The 16500-nt window shown below is 48.8% G+C and overlaps 1 protein-coding gene across 1 annotated transcript in view; it reads right to left on the bottom strand.

Moving 5' to 3' along the window:
- The window catches only part of ESAM (endothelial cell adhesion molecule), an 89355-nt gene that overhangs the window by 13929 nt on the left and 58926 nt on the right, over positions 1–16500 (bottom strand). The window contains exons 2-4 of the mRNA XM_054005378.1: positions 8130–8287; positions 2258–2471; positions 30–185 (exon numbers count right to left, since the gene is read on the bottom strand). Coding sequence (XP_053861353.1) covers positions 30–185; positions 2258–2471; positions 8130–8287 — 528 coding nt within the window. The remainder of the gene's footprint in view (positions 1–29; positions 186–2257; positions 2472–8129; positions 8288–16500) is intronic.

Raw genomic sequence — 16500 nt, 5'->3', positions numbered from 1 at the left:
CCTGGTGCACTCAGGGTGGGGATTCCTACCTTGGGCTGGTGCGAAGAAGACCTGGGTGTTGGGGGCGGTACGCTGCCAGCTGTACTTGGGGCTGGGCTTGCTGAAGGATGACTTGCAGCTCATGGTGACGTTGCCCCCAAGGTAGGGTTTCCCATGGATCTGGCACGTCGGGGGGGATGGAGGAACTGGAGAGAGCAGGAGGAGAAGACGGGTTAGTGCCTTTTGAATGCGGACATCATTATAGGGCCTAGTTCCAGCTGTAACTTGCAAAAAGAAACAGCGCCATCTATTGGCCACAGGCAGCACCGAACAAATCCAGACCGGAAATCCAGAGTAGTCATGTAAGCTTGAAACCTGCACCCTCACTTTCCTAGCTCTGGCTCTGCTGCCAACGCTGTAGAGAAAACCCCTCAGCGGCTGTTATTGTGAACAACTCAGGAAACCACCCCGGCTCCAGGTGGATCTGCAATGCCCAGTAAATGGTTCGTTTCCCTAAAGCAACCACACAGCGCAGCATCAGCAGTGTCCCGTGTTCCAATGGTAAGTTTACTGCACTGAAACCAACCTCTTATCTGGTCAGGTTAGAGGTGTCTCGCTGCGGCAGGCCGAAGGGCAGCAACAGCCAGATCCCGAGAGCTGTCCACAGATGACAGCAGGGGATGGAGTTGTGGTGAGGTTCTGTCGAAACGTTGATTTCTGAACTTTCAAGACGTCCCACACATTCAATATTGATACGGTTCAAGATTTATGCCAGGCCCTAGTGCCACAACGCAACAAGCCACTCGGTTAACTAGAATGAGAGACATGCTTCTAAATCCCCTAGGCTGTTTGGAAAGTCTCAGTTACAGCATCAGAACACCGGCATTGCCAGACCGGATCAGACACAAGATCCATCTAGCCCAGGATCCTGTCTGACAGCGGCAGAAGATGATGTAAGAACCTCACAGCATGATGATGTGGTGTGATCTGCCCTTACATAAGGTCTCATCCGGATCGCTAGCAGCGACCAGCCCAAGCCCTGAAGCAGGAGGTTTAATACCCTCCCCAAAACCTTCTTGGCATTAACTATGGTAACCCTGGGTATTCTAGGTGTCCATATAAATGGCCACTCCCTCTTTGATTCTTGTTCAATTCTTGGTGTCAATGCCATGCTGTTGCAGCAAGTCCCAACAGCTAATTATGCACTGAGTGAAAAAGTATTTGCTTTTATTGGTTTTGAATGTGCCACCTTTAAATTACAGTTACTGTCCCTTTATTTGTGTAGGAGAACCGAAGCTCCCAATGTACCTTCTCTAGACTGTTCATTATTCAATAGACTTTCCATGTCCCTCTCTTATTCATCTCCCTTCTAAGATAACCCCCAAATTCCGTTTCTCTTTATCGAGTTTGTCCAGCCCTGTACCATTCTCTGAACCACCTCCAGCTTTGCAGTATCCTGCGCACAGCACCCCGCTGCTCTACTGATTGCTACAATGACATTATAATATCTTCCAAATTATTTTCCATCCCTTTCCTTATACCTCCCAACAGCTTGTTTGCTTTTTGATTGCCGCTGTGCATTGAGCAGAGGCTCCATTGAGCTATCTGCAGAGATGCTCAGGTCCCTTTCCTGAGTTGATGCAGATAATTGGGAACCCTGCAAGGTGTACGAATAGCTTACGTTTCTCCCTCCAATTTAGTACCATTGAATTTCATTGGACTTCACGTGACCCCTTCCCCTAAGCTTGGTTTGGTCTCGGAGATGTCTCGCAATCCTTTATGGTCCTGAACAACCCAAATAACGGTCATCTGCAAATTTTGCTACCTTACTGCCCCCCCCACCTTCACTTTCTGGATTATCACTAATCAATCCGGGACCTAGCGTATCACCTTGAGGCACTCGCTCTTTACTTTCGGTCATGAGGTTTTATGTTAGTGCATTGGGCTATGGGATGTGATCATGACAAGAGACCCTATCCAATTCTCCTTTTTACACTGCACTCATCACCGTGGTAACAGACCGTCTTTGTGGTCCGGACCACAACCCTCAGTTTCTGGACAATTAAACTCAAGTCTGTTACAGGAACAGTTTTTATCTTTCATCTCTCTCCCCCCGCAGCAGCCAGCTGATGCCCACCACAGGTGGTGCTGTCACAAACTGCCCAGCATGGAGCTGCACATCCCATTTGGGCCCACCCTGGTGCCTTGCATCAGCCCCCACAGCCCCAAAAGGGCACATCCGGGGCTGGGAGGGAGCACACGAGGACCCAGAACTTACCCAGAACGGTGAGGTTGATGAGTCCAATATTTTTCCCATTGATGGTATCGTCATCCACAATGTTGACTGTGCACATGTATTCGCCAGAATCCATTTCCTGGGTGTTGTTAATGGCAATGGAAATGTTGAAGAAAGGCATAGGGTACACAAAGCCAGTCCGGTTCTTCAGGTACGTCTCCTGCACTTTCACCGTCCCGTCCATGTACGTCAGTATCTGAAGAGAGAAGAGAAGAGAAGAGAATACAATGCACCTGGGAGTCCTGCAGCCATCAGGGGGCAAGGGAGTTGCTTTGGCTTCAAGAGGCACATCTCCAGATTGCATCATAACCACTAATAGCCGGGTCCAGTGGGCGTCAGGGGGCAGCTCCACTGCAGTCAATCCTCACTATCAATCCCTCTGTGGATTAGGGCTTGGGAAGCCCGCAATAAAACATGAGAGAAGCAACGGAGAGCAACAAGCATGACCCACGGAGGAGAGGGTAAGGAATGGCGGAGAGACTAAGGGAGCTGGGAAAGAGGAGATGCTGGGACGGGGCTGATGAGGACACCGAATACTTTCCAGGGATCAGCGTAGCTGAGAGAGGGCAGGACAAAGAGTAAAGACGGGGAAGCCGAGGCTACACAGCGTGTAATAGAACATCCCCACGCTCCCCAGAGTGCAGCGCTACCAAGGTTCCAGTGAAACAGGACATTAGGGGGACAGTGAAGTGGGCCAGGGAGAAAAGGCCCTGTGCTCAGATGGCTTCTGGAAACGGGAGTGGTGCAGAGATCCAGGGAGGCTGTCCCAGAGAGTGGCAGGAGCTGCAGGGAAGAAGGATCTCGCACCCGTCGTGGGAAGCCCAGTGCTAGGTCAGAGGAGAGAGAGTGAGTAAGTCACCTGGGCTTTAAACCCAGGAGGGGCTGGATCTCGCCGCGAGCGTGTAGTGACACAGAGGATGGAGTCGCACGTCTGTCACACGAGAGGAGGTGGGCACGGCAGGAGCATTTTGCACATGCTGGGCTCTGGAGAGCTGCTACGTGGGGAAGCCAGTGAAAGGAGCTCCTGGGAGAGGAGACGCAGCAGCGATGGGGCTGAGGCAGATGCACAGAGGCGATGGTAGACAGTGAAGTAAATTTAAGAGCCACGATAACTACAGCAATGCCACAGACTCCCCGAAGGAGGTGGCAGCGGCCGAGCCACCGTCACTGCAGAGCCCCGAGCAGCGTGGTAGAGTGCAGGACAGAGCAGGAGCTACGCCTCTAACAAAGGTCAAACGAGGCCTGAGCTTAGGTGAGGGCAGAAGGAAAATGGGAGCGGAGAGGAGCTGGGGGACAAAGCCGTTTCTGCTGGACTTCAAAGGGCTCAGATCCGTGGCGGACGGGATCCGGAGAGACACCACTCACGGGACTGAGCCATTTCAACCAAACTGTCCCGCTGGATGAGCGCAAGCTCTCCTCTCTCAGCACATGGGAAGGAGTCACGATCCAGGCTCGGCAGTTCATCAGCTCCTGCAGCCTGTTCCCCACCTGACGCGGTAACAGTCTGGCACCTCACAGCGATGGTGCTGGGTTGCCGTGGGGGTGACAGGACTGTCACAGGGACGGGGGAGCAGGCACTGAGACTAGATGGGCTTTTGAATCTAAACAAAAGCAGAATACTGCCTAGACACTGGCACCATAACGTCACAGCTGTTCCTCCAACAGTCCCAAGGTGAGGATGCTGCTCTGGACCAATGTGTGACTCACCTGTGCAGGTACCGATGGGTCACCACAGATTTAACCAGCCAGAACACTAATATTTGACTACTGTTGTCCACAGGTCAACCTATCCTACAATGTGTGGGAAGTTCTGTTCTTGGGGCTGGTGACTTAGCCATGAAACGCACTGTGGGGTTGGTGCTGAACCAAGTTTGATTTCATTTTAAAAAAATAGCAAACTTTGGAAGCATCCATATATTTCTTGGCTTAGGGGGCCTTCCTAGCTTCTGAGTTGCTTTACTTTTCTAGCCCTGGTTCGTAAAGAGCCAGTGCTGCTTTATCGTTGTCATAACCGCTGTTCTCATGATTTTTTAGTTGAACATAACGGTTCTGACACCATCCCTCCCCCTTTTTATGGGAGAAACCCAAGTGAGGATAGGGGTCAAACTGGGGAAAAAAGTGGTAAAACTCTGCCAAACTCCACCCACATTATTCAATATCAGCCCCCGCTGAGTCACTGCTGATGACTGAGTCCTCACAAATAAGCACCCGAGTTAGTGATGATCTGTGACCCTTCCTCTCCTTTCCTACATAAGGAATGAAATAGTTAACCATGGTGACCATTAAATCCGCATCGCTGGGCACTGAGTTAACCCTGCACTGGGAACGAGGGGACAATTCACACCTCTACAAGCGATCGCCCTAGGTTCTCTGCAGACTCAGGTAGACATTTCTGCATCAGTCACACTGGCGTCGCATCAGAGGCAAATAGCAGCCCCCGTCTCTCAGTCAACATAAGAACATAAGAATGGTCTGACCCGGTATGGCCTAAGGTCCATCTAGCCCAGTATCCTGTCTACCGACAGTGGCCAATGCCAGGTGCCCCAGAGGGAGTGAACCTAACAGGCAATGATCAAGTGATCTCTCTCCTGCCATCCATCTCCGTCTTCTGACAGACAGAGGCTAGGGACACCATTCCTTACCCGTCCTGGCTAATAGCCATTAATGGACTTAACCACCATGAATTTATCCGGTTCTCTTTTAAACTCTGTTATAGTCCTAGCCTTAACAACCTTCTCAGGTAAGGAGTTCCACAAGTTGACTGTGCGCTGCGTGAAGAAGAACTTCCTTATGTTTGTTTTAAACCTGCTGCCTATTAATTTCATTTGATGACCCCCCCAGTCACACTTTCTTTACTTATTACACACAAGACATTTTAAAAGAACATTATAGTTGCAAAGTCAAGAGCCCAGGAGTTAGGAAATGCCAGAATGAAGGCTGCCCATGCACAACGGAGCAAACCTTCAAATTCTGAACATTCACCAGGAATCCACCGATTACAAAATTCAGAGACGTCTGTGGGACAAAACCTGGCGACACACGCGGGCCGAGGGATGTGCTGGCCACCCTTCCAGCCGTCCCCATTGGCCTGGAGCGACAAACCGCGGCCAGTGGGAGCCGCGATCGGCCGAACCTGCGGACGCGGCAGGTAAACAAACCAGCCTGGCCCGCCAGGGGCTTTCCCTGAACAAGCAGCTTTGAGAACCACTGCTGTACAGCACAGGGAGGAAGCCGCACTTAGCTGTGGTCCCTTCCCTGGGCTCTCCCGGCCCCTTAGTGCATGCACTAGCCTGGCCCAGCTCCAGCTGTCCCCGCGCAGAACCCTTCCTCCAGGCTCCTCTCACTGCTCACAGGCCTGGTGAGGCTGCAATGGGTCCCTTCCATCCCTCTCTGCCCTCCCGGCGACGTAATACACTATTGTCCGTGTCAGCGATCTGGTTAGCTTGTTGTACACCGCTCCCCATGGAGATACCCCAACAGATGCTCCTTTGTGCTCGGAGTCAGATAAAGCAGATGGAAATTAAAGCTAGTCAAGTAACAAAGTGGCTCTGTCGAAACTGGGCAGTGCAACACCAGGAGTCGGCAGCACTTGAAAAATGCAACACACCCCATCCTCACACACACTTTCCTCGGCGTTTGGAAAGCCCTGGTCACACCGACGTGTTGCAATGCCCGGGACAAGACATTTCGTCGCACTGAACAGGCTGCTCCTCCACAATGTTTATCCCCAGGTGTAGGGGCCAGATATCGTAGATCAGTGGTTCCCAAACTTTAACAGCCCGCGAACCCCTTTCACTAAATTGTGAAATCTCGTGAACCCCCTCCTAAAAATGAATATTTTCAGGGATTTAAGTTTAAATTTTCTCAGTGTGATGGATGCCCCAACTGCCGGGCCCCGGAATCTATGAACCTCTGAAAAATATTTTTAATTGAAACTTTTTTTAACGAACATAGAAAAACCAGAAACCAAAGAGGTTTCTGTAAAATATTTTTTTTGGCTTTTGTTTTTTTAAAAATGATTTTTAATAAAAATAAATTCATTTTTGGTTTTCAAAAATCAGAAAATGTTTCATGAAAACAGTTTTTGAAAATGGACCATTTTTCCATTTCAAGTTTTTGTAAATTTTTCTTGGGGAATTTTGAAAAATGTGATAAAAATTCAAAACTTTCTGTGAAAAATGCTTAGTATTTTTCACCCACCTCTAGTTTCCGGTGAGGTTGTGGCTGGAGGGCCGTGGTTCTGGCTTTAGATGAGATTTGGCAAATTCCTGGGGCTCGAGCTGGGGTTCAGGCTGCCGGCTCCCCCACTGACGGGGACGGGGCTCAGGCTGCCAGCCCCTACTGCCTGGCCGCTCTCCCTGGGGCTCGGGTTGCCAGCCCCCCACAGAGCACTGGGGATCAGGCTGCCAGCCCCAACTGCCCGGCTCCACTTTCCCTGGAGCTTGGGGTGTCTCCCCTGCAACCAGGTCCCACCTGCTGTCTCCAATGCCCAGGGTCCTCTGTCCACCATCAGTGAAATTTTTCTGGCGAACCCCCTGTAACGTTCTGCGAACCCCCAGGGGTTCACGAACCCCAGTTTGGGAACCACTGTCGTAGATGAACCCAGGACATCTTTTGGGGTGGTGGGAGCCCTCTTTTCTAGGACTGGGCAAAGAAAAGTACAAGAGTTTCATCAGAAACATGCGTGAACCTGGGTCACATTTACCTGGGAGGAGGCAGAGCGGTTCCGTGAGCAAATCTCACCATGCTCGCATGGAAATTTTGAAAAAGTTGCTGCATGGGAGGAGCTGGTATCTCCAGAATCCACATTGTCTAGTCATGGGATTAAGCCCAGGACAGGAAGCTGGAAGACCCCAAGTTTTATCCCCACCTCTGCCACTGACTAGTCTTCTACAGCACTTGACAAATATTTCCTTGCGTCCCACAGCCCCAGTGACGTACGCGGCCATCTCCATTTTACAGACAGGGTCCCAGACTGAGGGGCGCTGGAATAATTTGTATAGTGGGGGGTGCTGAGAGCCATTGAATCACGCTGTAACCCATGTATATGATGGAAACCACTTCAAGCCAGGGGGTGAGGCAGCTCCCCCTGCCCCCCCTAGTTCCGTGCCTACGCCCAGACTGAATGACCAGTCTAAGATGAGCAGAGCTGATGTAGCTGTGTCAGTCCCAGGATACGAGAGACGAGGTGGGTGAGGTAACATCGTTCATCGGAACAACTTCTGTTGGGGAGAGAGAGACGCTTCTGAGCTCCATAGAGCTCTGCTTCAGATCGGAGAGCGTTACAGTTAAATAGTGGAACAGATTTATTTAGCGGTGAGTACCTGTCCCAGCCCTGAAGAAGAGTTCTGTGTGGCTCGAAAGCTCGTCTCTCTCCACAACCGAAGTCAGTCCAGTAAAAGTTATACCCTCCCCTACCTTGTCAGTCTAAGTTGACACAGAGGCAGGAGGAGAAGCTAGGCCCTAGGCCACTTTCCAGGCAAATACCTAGATTCCCTGTGGGCTCATATGCACCAGGCAGGGCTCTGCGACCTATGCCATAGCAGCCATCAAGGGAGCCCACACTGGACGCACTCATTCACTGTCACACTTGCCCCCCAATGAGGTGCGGGTCACTGACAGAGCAGCTCCCAGCTCCCCCTCCCAACCTAACAGGAGCATGGAGGAGCCAAGGGAGAGGAGCTGGTAGCTGAGGTGCAGCCAGCCGCTGACACTCTCACCCGTGGTCACCAGTGAAGCCTCTCCTCTCGCTGTGAGACCTCTCGCCAAGCCCTCAGAGTGCCCCAGTGAGGCACAACCGGAGCCCTGAGCTCCCCTGCAAAGTGTCCACCTCCCTGCCCCCCATGCCTTTTACCTGCAAACGATTGGCTCCAGGTCTCTCAAGGACCCACGAGACATAGGGACGACTCTGAGAGACGCTCGTGTACCAGATTGGCAACACCACCCTCTGCCCTTGGATCGTAGAGATAGAGGCTTGTCCCACGTTGACTTCCAGCAGCGCTGAAGAGAGACCTACAGAGAGAGAGAGAGAAATTCAGTCCTATGGGTGCATCCTGACTCCCAGGAACCAGCCCTACTACAGACAAAGGGCAGCATCCAAAACTGAGCATCAAACCCCAGAGCCCCTCGGCACCCACTGAGATCCCAGGATCTGGCAGGGCACCAGGCGCAAGAGCAGAGGACACTCCACAGCTGACAATTCTGAACACTCAGAACAATGTGAAACCGATACTGTAAATGACACCTCGTACGGCAATAGCACATGTAATCGGAGGCTCTCAAAGCCCAGTACCAACCATAGGCAGGCATCACTGGTGTGCCATGCTTAAAGGCGGCACTGAGTTTGTGCAGTATGAATCCTTTGTCAGGCTTGAAAACATGGGCGGCATGTAGGGTCTTGTGCCCCCCCAGATTGGCTGCTTGGCGTGTACGTGGACTGAGCATGCTCAGTAACACTGCTGAAGCTGGCTGCCCTCACTCCCTCCCCCACTATCAGCAGGCACTGGTCGTCTCCTACCCTCCCAGCACTTCCTCTCAGGATAACGATTTCATTGTCTGGAAAGTTACAAGCAAATCCGTGCAGGAGTCTAGGAGCCGCACCTGAAATTTCAGAGCTGGAGCCCAACGTCATTTTGTGCCTCACTAATTTACAAACAGATTTTGTTTTTAAACACATGAAACTGTAGGCAGGTGACGCCTCTTAACAATAAACCCAAAACATAGTTTATACACGGACTAGTTTTATAAAAATGATCAGAAACAAGGAAGCCGTGAGCATCGGTTGTTATCTATCTTGTGTACGCCCATCACTGTAGTAGTTGAGTGCCTCACAGTCATCAGTGTATTTACCCTCCAATCACCCCTGTGAGGCAGGGCAGTGCTGCTATTCTCATTGTACAGATGGTGAACTGAGGAATGAAGAGGTGAAGGATATGTTTGCATTGATCACATTTATAATGTGCAAACAGAATGAAGTCCAAACCAGTGAGATATAAATACTTGGTGCTTTAAAACAAGCAATTTCACAAAGCTGAAAACAATTATGCACCAAATCCACTGAGGGAAGAATTTAATCAGAGAAACATAAATGATAACTGGGAATTGTTTGAGAATACTTTACTAGAAGTCCAAAAAGCCACAATCGAGGAAGGAGGCCATATTAGTTTAAAAATTGAGCTGGTTGAGAGGGCGAAGTGAAGGCAGCTATAAAAATAAAATATATAATAAACAGAAGCAAGGGGAAGGCAACAGTAATTAATATAAATCAGAAGCTAGGAATTGCAGAAAATTGATAAGGGAAGCAAAGGACACAAGGAGAAATCTATGGTCAGCAGAGTTATGGATCATATGAAGGATTTTAAGTATATTAGGAACAATAAGAATCCTGCCAACAATATTTGTCCATTACTAGATGGAAATTTCAAAATTATCAATAATAATTCAGAGAAGACAGAATTGGGCAATAAATATTTTTGTTCTATATTTCGGGAAAACACAGACGCTGTAGTCATATCATATGACGATAACACTCTTTCCAGTCCACTGGAATCTCTGGAGGAAGTTAAACAGAAGTAAGCAAAGTTAGACATTTTAAAATCAGGAAGTTCAGATAACTTGCATGCAAGAGTTTTCAAAGAGCTGGCTGAGGAACTGATTGGACTATGAATGTTGATTTTCAATAAGTCTTAGAGCACTGCGGAAGTTCCAGAAAACTGAAAGAAGGCTAATGTTGTGCCATTATTTAATAAGGGTAAACAGGATGTCACAGGTAATTATAACCTATCAATTCGACATCAATCCCAGGCAAGATAATGGAGCATCTGACATGGAACTTGATTAATAAAGAATTAAAGGAGAGTAATATAATTAAAGCAAATCAACAGGAGTTTATGAAAAATAGATCCTGTCAGATTAACTTGATATCTCTTTTTTTTTTTTTTTTTGGATGAGATTACAAATTTGGCTGAAAAAGGCAACAATGCTGAGGTAATATACTTAGATTTCTGCAAGGTCTTTGACTTGGTACTGCACGACATTTTGATTAAAAAGCTAGAATGATATAAAATGTACATGGCACACATTAAATGGGTTAAAAACAACCTAACTGACAGACCTCAAAATGGAACTGTAAACAAGGAATCATCAAAAAGCAGGTGTATTTCTAGTGGGGTCCGACAGGGGGTGCAAGTTGTTGGCCCTAAGCTGTTTAAAATGTATCAGTGACCCGGAATAAAACAAAATATTAATTGATAAAGTTGGCAGCTGACATAAAAATTGGCAGAGCGGTACATACTGAAGAGGACAGGTCACTGATACAGAGCAATTTGGATCTCTTAGTGAGCCAGGCACAAGCAAACAATACGCGTTTTAATACAGCTAAATGTAAATGTATGTGTCTAGGAACAAAGGCTGTGGGCCATACTTCCAGGGTGGGGGACTCTATCTCGGGAAGCAGTGAGTCTGACAATGATTTTGGGGTGTTGGTGGATAATCAGCTGAACATGAGCTCCCAGTGCGAAGCTATGACCAAAGACCTAATGAGATCCTGAGATGCATAAACAGGGGAATCTCGAGTAGGAGCAGAGAGATTATTTTACCTCTAAATTTGGCAGTGCCACAACCGCTGCTGGAATCCTGCGTCCAGTTCTGGTGTCCACAGTTCAAGGAGGATGGTGATAAATTAGAGAGGGTTCACAGAAGAGCCATGAGAATGATAAAGGATTAGCCTTAGGCAGATTTTCTAGGTCTACACTAAGGGGGGGGGGTCGATTTAAGATACGCAAATTCAGCTACACGAATAGCATAGCTGAATTCGGCATATCCTATTCGACTTACCCCGCTGTGAGGACTGCGGCAAATCGACCGCCGCAGCTCCCCCGTCGACGGCGCTTACTCCTCCTGACAAGGTGGGAGTAAGCGCGTCGATTCGAGGATCGATTTCTACCCAACCAATCCGGGCGGGTAGTGTAGACTAGCCCTTAGAGTGATAAACTAAACAGATTGAGCACTTTGAGTGTAACAAAGAGAAGGTGAAGGGGTGACTTGATGACAGTCTATAAGTACCTGCATGGGGAACAAATATTTAATGATGGGCTCTTCAGTCTAGCAGGGAAAGGTCCAACACGATCCGATGGCAGGAAGTTGAAGCTAGACAAATTCAGACAGGAAATAAGGCGTGCATTTTTGACAGTGAGAGTCATTAACCATTGGAACAACTCACCAAGGGTTTTGGTGGATTCTCCGTCACTGAAAATGTTTCAATCCAGACTGGATGTTTTTCTAAAAGCTCTGCTCTAGAAAATATTGTGGGGCTAGTCTCTGGCAGGGGGTCAGACAAGATAGTCACAATGGTCCCGTCTGGCCTTGGCATTTATCCCCACTGCAGCTGGGAGCGTGCGGGTAGAGGTACACACACTTCCTCTGCTCGAGTGAGTGCGCTAAAAATAGCGGCGTGGGCGCGACGGCATGGGCTAGCTGCCTGAGTAGAATCACGCCCAACCCCAAGGGTACATACTCGGGAGGCCAGCCTCAGCCGCCGCCCATGCCACCACAGCTCCAGCTCGAGCAGAGCTGGCGTGTGTACATCCACCCGAGCTGGGAATTCCAGCTCCCAGCTGCAGCATAGGGAGTTTGTGGCACGACAGGGAACTAAACTCATGGCTCCAGAGTCCCAGGCTAGTGCTCTAACCACTGGACAATCCTGCCTCCAATCGGATGTTTTTATTCTGATCATAAAAGCTCATGAATAAAAATGCCTTAAAAGATGCTTTCTATGAACTCTGGGTGATGCCAAAGCTCCTGTCAAAGGGTTTCTACGTCAGCTGGTCCAAACAGGCACTCCTGCACTGTGTCCCCAGCTTCACAGCACAAGATTCCACAGCAAGATGGGAGAGTTGCAGGATGCGGAGCTCAGCGGCAGCTGGGTCTCTGCTCCCATGGTATTCAAGAGCAATGCAGGCAGGGAGCTTCCCCTGTAGTGCCCCTTCGTAATCCAGCAGGGCTCCCCCTTCTGCACATCCTAGGAAAGCTGCAAAGATGTATGTGAGGCTGCCTGGTGCAGTTACAGGCCGAAGTTCAAGGGTTGAGCTGGCACAGGGGGTGGGTGGGGCAGGGAGCAAGGTGGTGTTTTTGTACCGGCTCAGTTGGAGGAACAGCAGAACCAGTGGTTGCCTAAACTGTTTAAACTATCTGACCTTTAAAGTATCATTACTGGGCTTCAGAGTTAATAGCCCTTTTGAGATGAACAGGGGAATTCATCTCCCTTTACAGCTCTGACTGACCCAACCTGCATGGGATTTGGGGGGAGAGCACAGGTTGCAGGAGGGAAGAGTTTGGAGGAGGCACTAGGAAGTCAGTCTGTGTGCACATGGCCTGAATACCAGCGGCAGCCCCTCTGTAAATAGTTCTCTTAGTAAAGAGCCAGTTTAGTTTTACAAGCTGGAGACCTCTCGTGTTACGACTTAGCATGCAGTACATGCAACAGTGACAATGCTAGATAACGTCAAATTCAGGTCCCCTTCACAACCGCAAGGGCTGGAAACTCTGGTTATCTTTAAATGAAAGCTTAGCTTCTCCAGAATCTGAAGAAGTCTTGGGGGCTGCATTGTTGCCAGTCCTGAGGGTACAAAAGTCACGAGTGCGGCCCCTCCGAAACCAAGAGATTGGTTTAAAAATACAGGAGATTTTGCCTTCTATTTTCTGAGTCTTCAGGGGGGCGCTTGTGTCATGTTTCGAGCTTTTCTCTACAACTGCGAGACCAACTTATTTTTAATTGAAAGCAGAGATTCTCACCTAATCTCCTGACTCCAGAAGCTGAAGTTGTAAGAAAAAATAACTGCAGTGAGACCAGAGAGAAAACAGAGAGTGGACAACACTGGAGCCGGCTAAACACCTCCCTAGAGTTGGGAGGGGTTTGGCATCCCTGATCCACAGCATTTGTATTCTTTTATCACAGCTGAGAAGGGGAAACTCCCAAGACAGTGAAAGTGAAACGGTTTACAGGACAGTTGGCGTTCTTCGGATGAGGGCTGTGTAGCGACACTGGAAATGTTTCTGTTTGTGCTCTCACTGCATAGAGGCACTGGCTGCTACAGCTCTTCCGGCTTCTTAATGTTTTAATTGTAGTGGCGCTCACAGAAACATTTCAGATAGAAACTAATGGCTCCTGATAGTGACGAGCCCAATTCTAACTGTTCCGATTTGTATACAGAAGCTGCAGGGGGATGCATCAGCTGAGATCTGACTGGCTGAGATTATTCTGCATCTTTCTGACATTCCAATAGCACGGAACACGCCAAAGAGAGAGGCGACTTGCCCACAAGGGAAGGGGAATTATCATGTAGCCCTTGGATTTTGCCCACTGCCATTTCCGTTGACTCAATTCCATACATAACCTGACTGCAATGTTTGTTAGCATCACAAATAAAATCTATTAGCAGGAGGCCTTGTATACAGGGGCTAGTGACCAGAAACAAGTTGTCTGATGAATTTTAATGCACCAGCTCCCTTGGGATTTATTTAGAAATGTTGATCATTTGTGTTTACATTTGTGCCAGCAGTGATGAAGCTGGACGAGTGGATTCTTGTGGCTGTGTCTCTGCAATCAACCAGGGCTCTTCCCTCCACAACATACATGCAGGCAGGGCTGCCAGCTAGATGCAATAGATTTCCGTGCCATAGGCTCTTCAGGGCAGGAGATGGCATTTTGGACAGCATCAAGTACAGCACTTGGGCTCAGGGGAAAATAGTCACCGCATTTGTGACTGATAATTGGCGTTTTACAGACAGTCCTACACACTTCTGGCTGCCTTCTGCTGTATGCCAATTACACTGCAGGGGCAGAGGATGCCGATTCTGTTTCTGTCCATCCTCTTGGCACCCGACAAGGTGGTTCACGTCATGTTATCTGCTGCAGTTGGATGTGTGTAAACATTGGAATTTAGAGGGGCTATAAAAATTCCATGTGATGAAATGGAAAAGATTGGGACCGTTTAATTTAGAGATTAAGAGAACATGATCGAGATACACCTCTACCCCAATATAACGCGACCCAATAGAACACAAATTCAGATATAACGCGGCAAAACAGTGCTCGGGGGGGGGGGGGGGGCTGCGTACTCCGGTGGATCAAAGCAAGTTCGATATAACGCGGTTTCACCTATAATGCGGTACGATTTTTTGGCTCCCGAGGACAGCGTTATATCGAGGTAGAGCTGTAATTATTTTTAATGTAACAGCTGATAGAAGACTGGCACCCTTATTTATCCTCCAATATAATGCAAGAGCAAGAGAACAGCCATTGAAAATAAAAGGCAACATTTAAAACTGATCAAAACTACTTTTAACATAGTGTATAATTAGCCGGTGGAACTCCCTGACCACAGAATATCAGAAAGGCTGCTCATATTCAGAATCATATCTATCTATATCTAAGAACATCTATAGTTATATCTGGCAGGATAAAAGTTACCTGGGTCATAAAGCCTCATGGTTCAAGGCACAACCCACCACCAGTGGCCTGGAGTCAGAAGAAATCCCATATGGGCAGGTGATCCCATAATTGTCCACCAGGGAACTCACGCACTTGCCTCTGAAGCAGCTAGTCCCGGCCACTGACAGGATTATGGACTAGATAGACCCTGGAATGAAGCCTCCAGGTGTCTTTGGAAGCCACATTTCACAAGCTGTTTGAACCTGAATGGGGCTAACTGAGCAGACTGGTTAGCTGGCCAGCATGCAATGGGCCAAACGGCATTGACAGTTGGCAAACGGAGCTCTCACCTAGCTCCTCGAGCGAGTCTCCATGGATTGACCCCTCTCTAATCCCCTTCCGCTGCTGGCTCAGTATTTGCTGCTTTTCCAAGAGAAATATTCATACCCAAAGTCAGCAGGTCTCATTAGTTACCGGTCACTGCAAGGCCCTGATTCTGCAGGGTAATTTGACACGCACTTAAGAACCTGCAGAACTGGGGCCTCAAACACATATGGCAAAAAGAACAGGAGTACTTGTGGCACCTTAGAGACTAACAAATTTATTAGAGCATAAGCTTTCGTGGACTACAGCCCACTTCTTCGGATGCATACAGAGTGGAATAAATATTGAGGAGATATATACACACACATACAGAGAGCATAAACAGGTGGGAGTTGTCTTACCAACTCTGAGAGGCCAATTAAGTAAGAGAAAAAAAACTCCTGTTCTTTTTGCGGATACAGACTAACACGGCTGCTACTCTGAAACACATATGGGTTACACCTCAAACAATGCATGTGGTTGGAACGCTGGTCCAGACCAGAGGCGCACAGATTTGGAACTGCCACGTTCAATGCTCAATCCCCTTCCCACTTAACCAATGGCTGAACCATTCCACCCTGACAAATTTAGCAAAACCAAATTTGCTTCCAGACTGGATCTGATCATCGCAACAAGAGCAGGTGGCAATGTAAGAGCCAAGATGGCTCCTCCCTCTCGGGGCTCCCGCCCCCCAGAACAGCACAAGGTGTCTTTGCTACTTGTTTGCGCTCCTCAGGAGCGCCGAAGGATGTGCCATCTGCCTTCAGAAGGAAAGGATTTCCGGGTTTTCAAGGTCGAGCATTTGGTAAGAGGATGCAAGACAATGGGAATAAGACATTTCCCTGCACTCAGGAACAGCTCTGACATCAGGCCCAGCCATTTCCACAGGACCCCGCCAAAAAACAAAGCCCTGGAAATGCTCACGACAACAACAGGAAGCTGCACTTATGGCCTGTTTGATAAAGCATCTAGATTTGTTTAAGTCTCGCTCCCGTCTACTGGCATCCCGCAGGGTCCTCCAGCTGGTTGTTCCTGCCTTACCCTGGCCTCTTCCTCCTGTTGATAAGAGTGCTAAGAGTCTTAGGCAGCTGGTTCAAACCCCCTCAGTTCCTCTGCACACGCTCCTGCTACTCAGGGCTGGGGACTCGGTGGGGTGACCTCTGAAATGAGTACAAGGCTATTCACACCAGGAGATCGAAGGTTTGATGACAGCACCCCATCAAAGGGGACTATCAGAAGAGCCAGCTCCAGGAGGACCATTCATATGAACATCTGCCTTAGCATGCAACTAATGGCCTCTTTCCTTGGAGGGAGGGACTAGGTGACATTGGGCAGCATGTGAGAAGATGACCCAGCCAACGTAGGCTTCATTCTGGGCTGTAGAGGACATGGGTCTGGGGGCGGCACACATGCATGAGGACTCTGCATCACA

This window comes from Malaclemys terrapin, chromosome 15 (assembly GCF_027887155.1).
Source record: "Malaclemys terrapin pileata isolate rMalTer1 chromosome 15, rMalTer1.hap1, whole genome shotgun sequence".
Taxonomy (NCBI): Eukaryota; Metazoa; Chordata; order Testudines; family Emydidae; genus Malaclemys; species Malaclemys terrapin.
The sequence above is the reverse complement of the archived record's forward strand: the minus strand, read 5'-3'. Positions and strand labels throughout refer to the sequence as shown.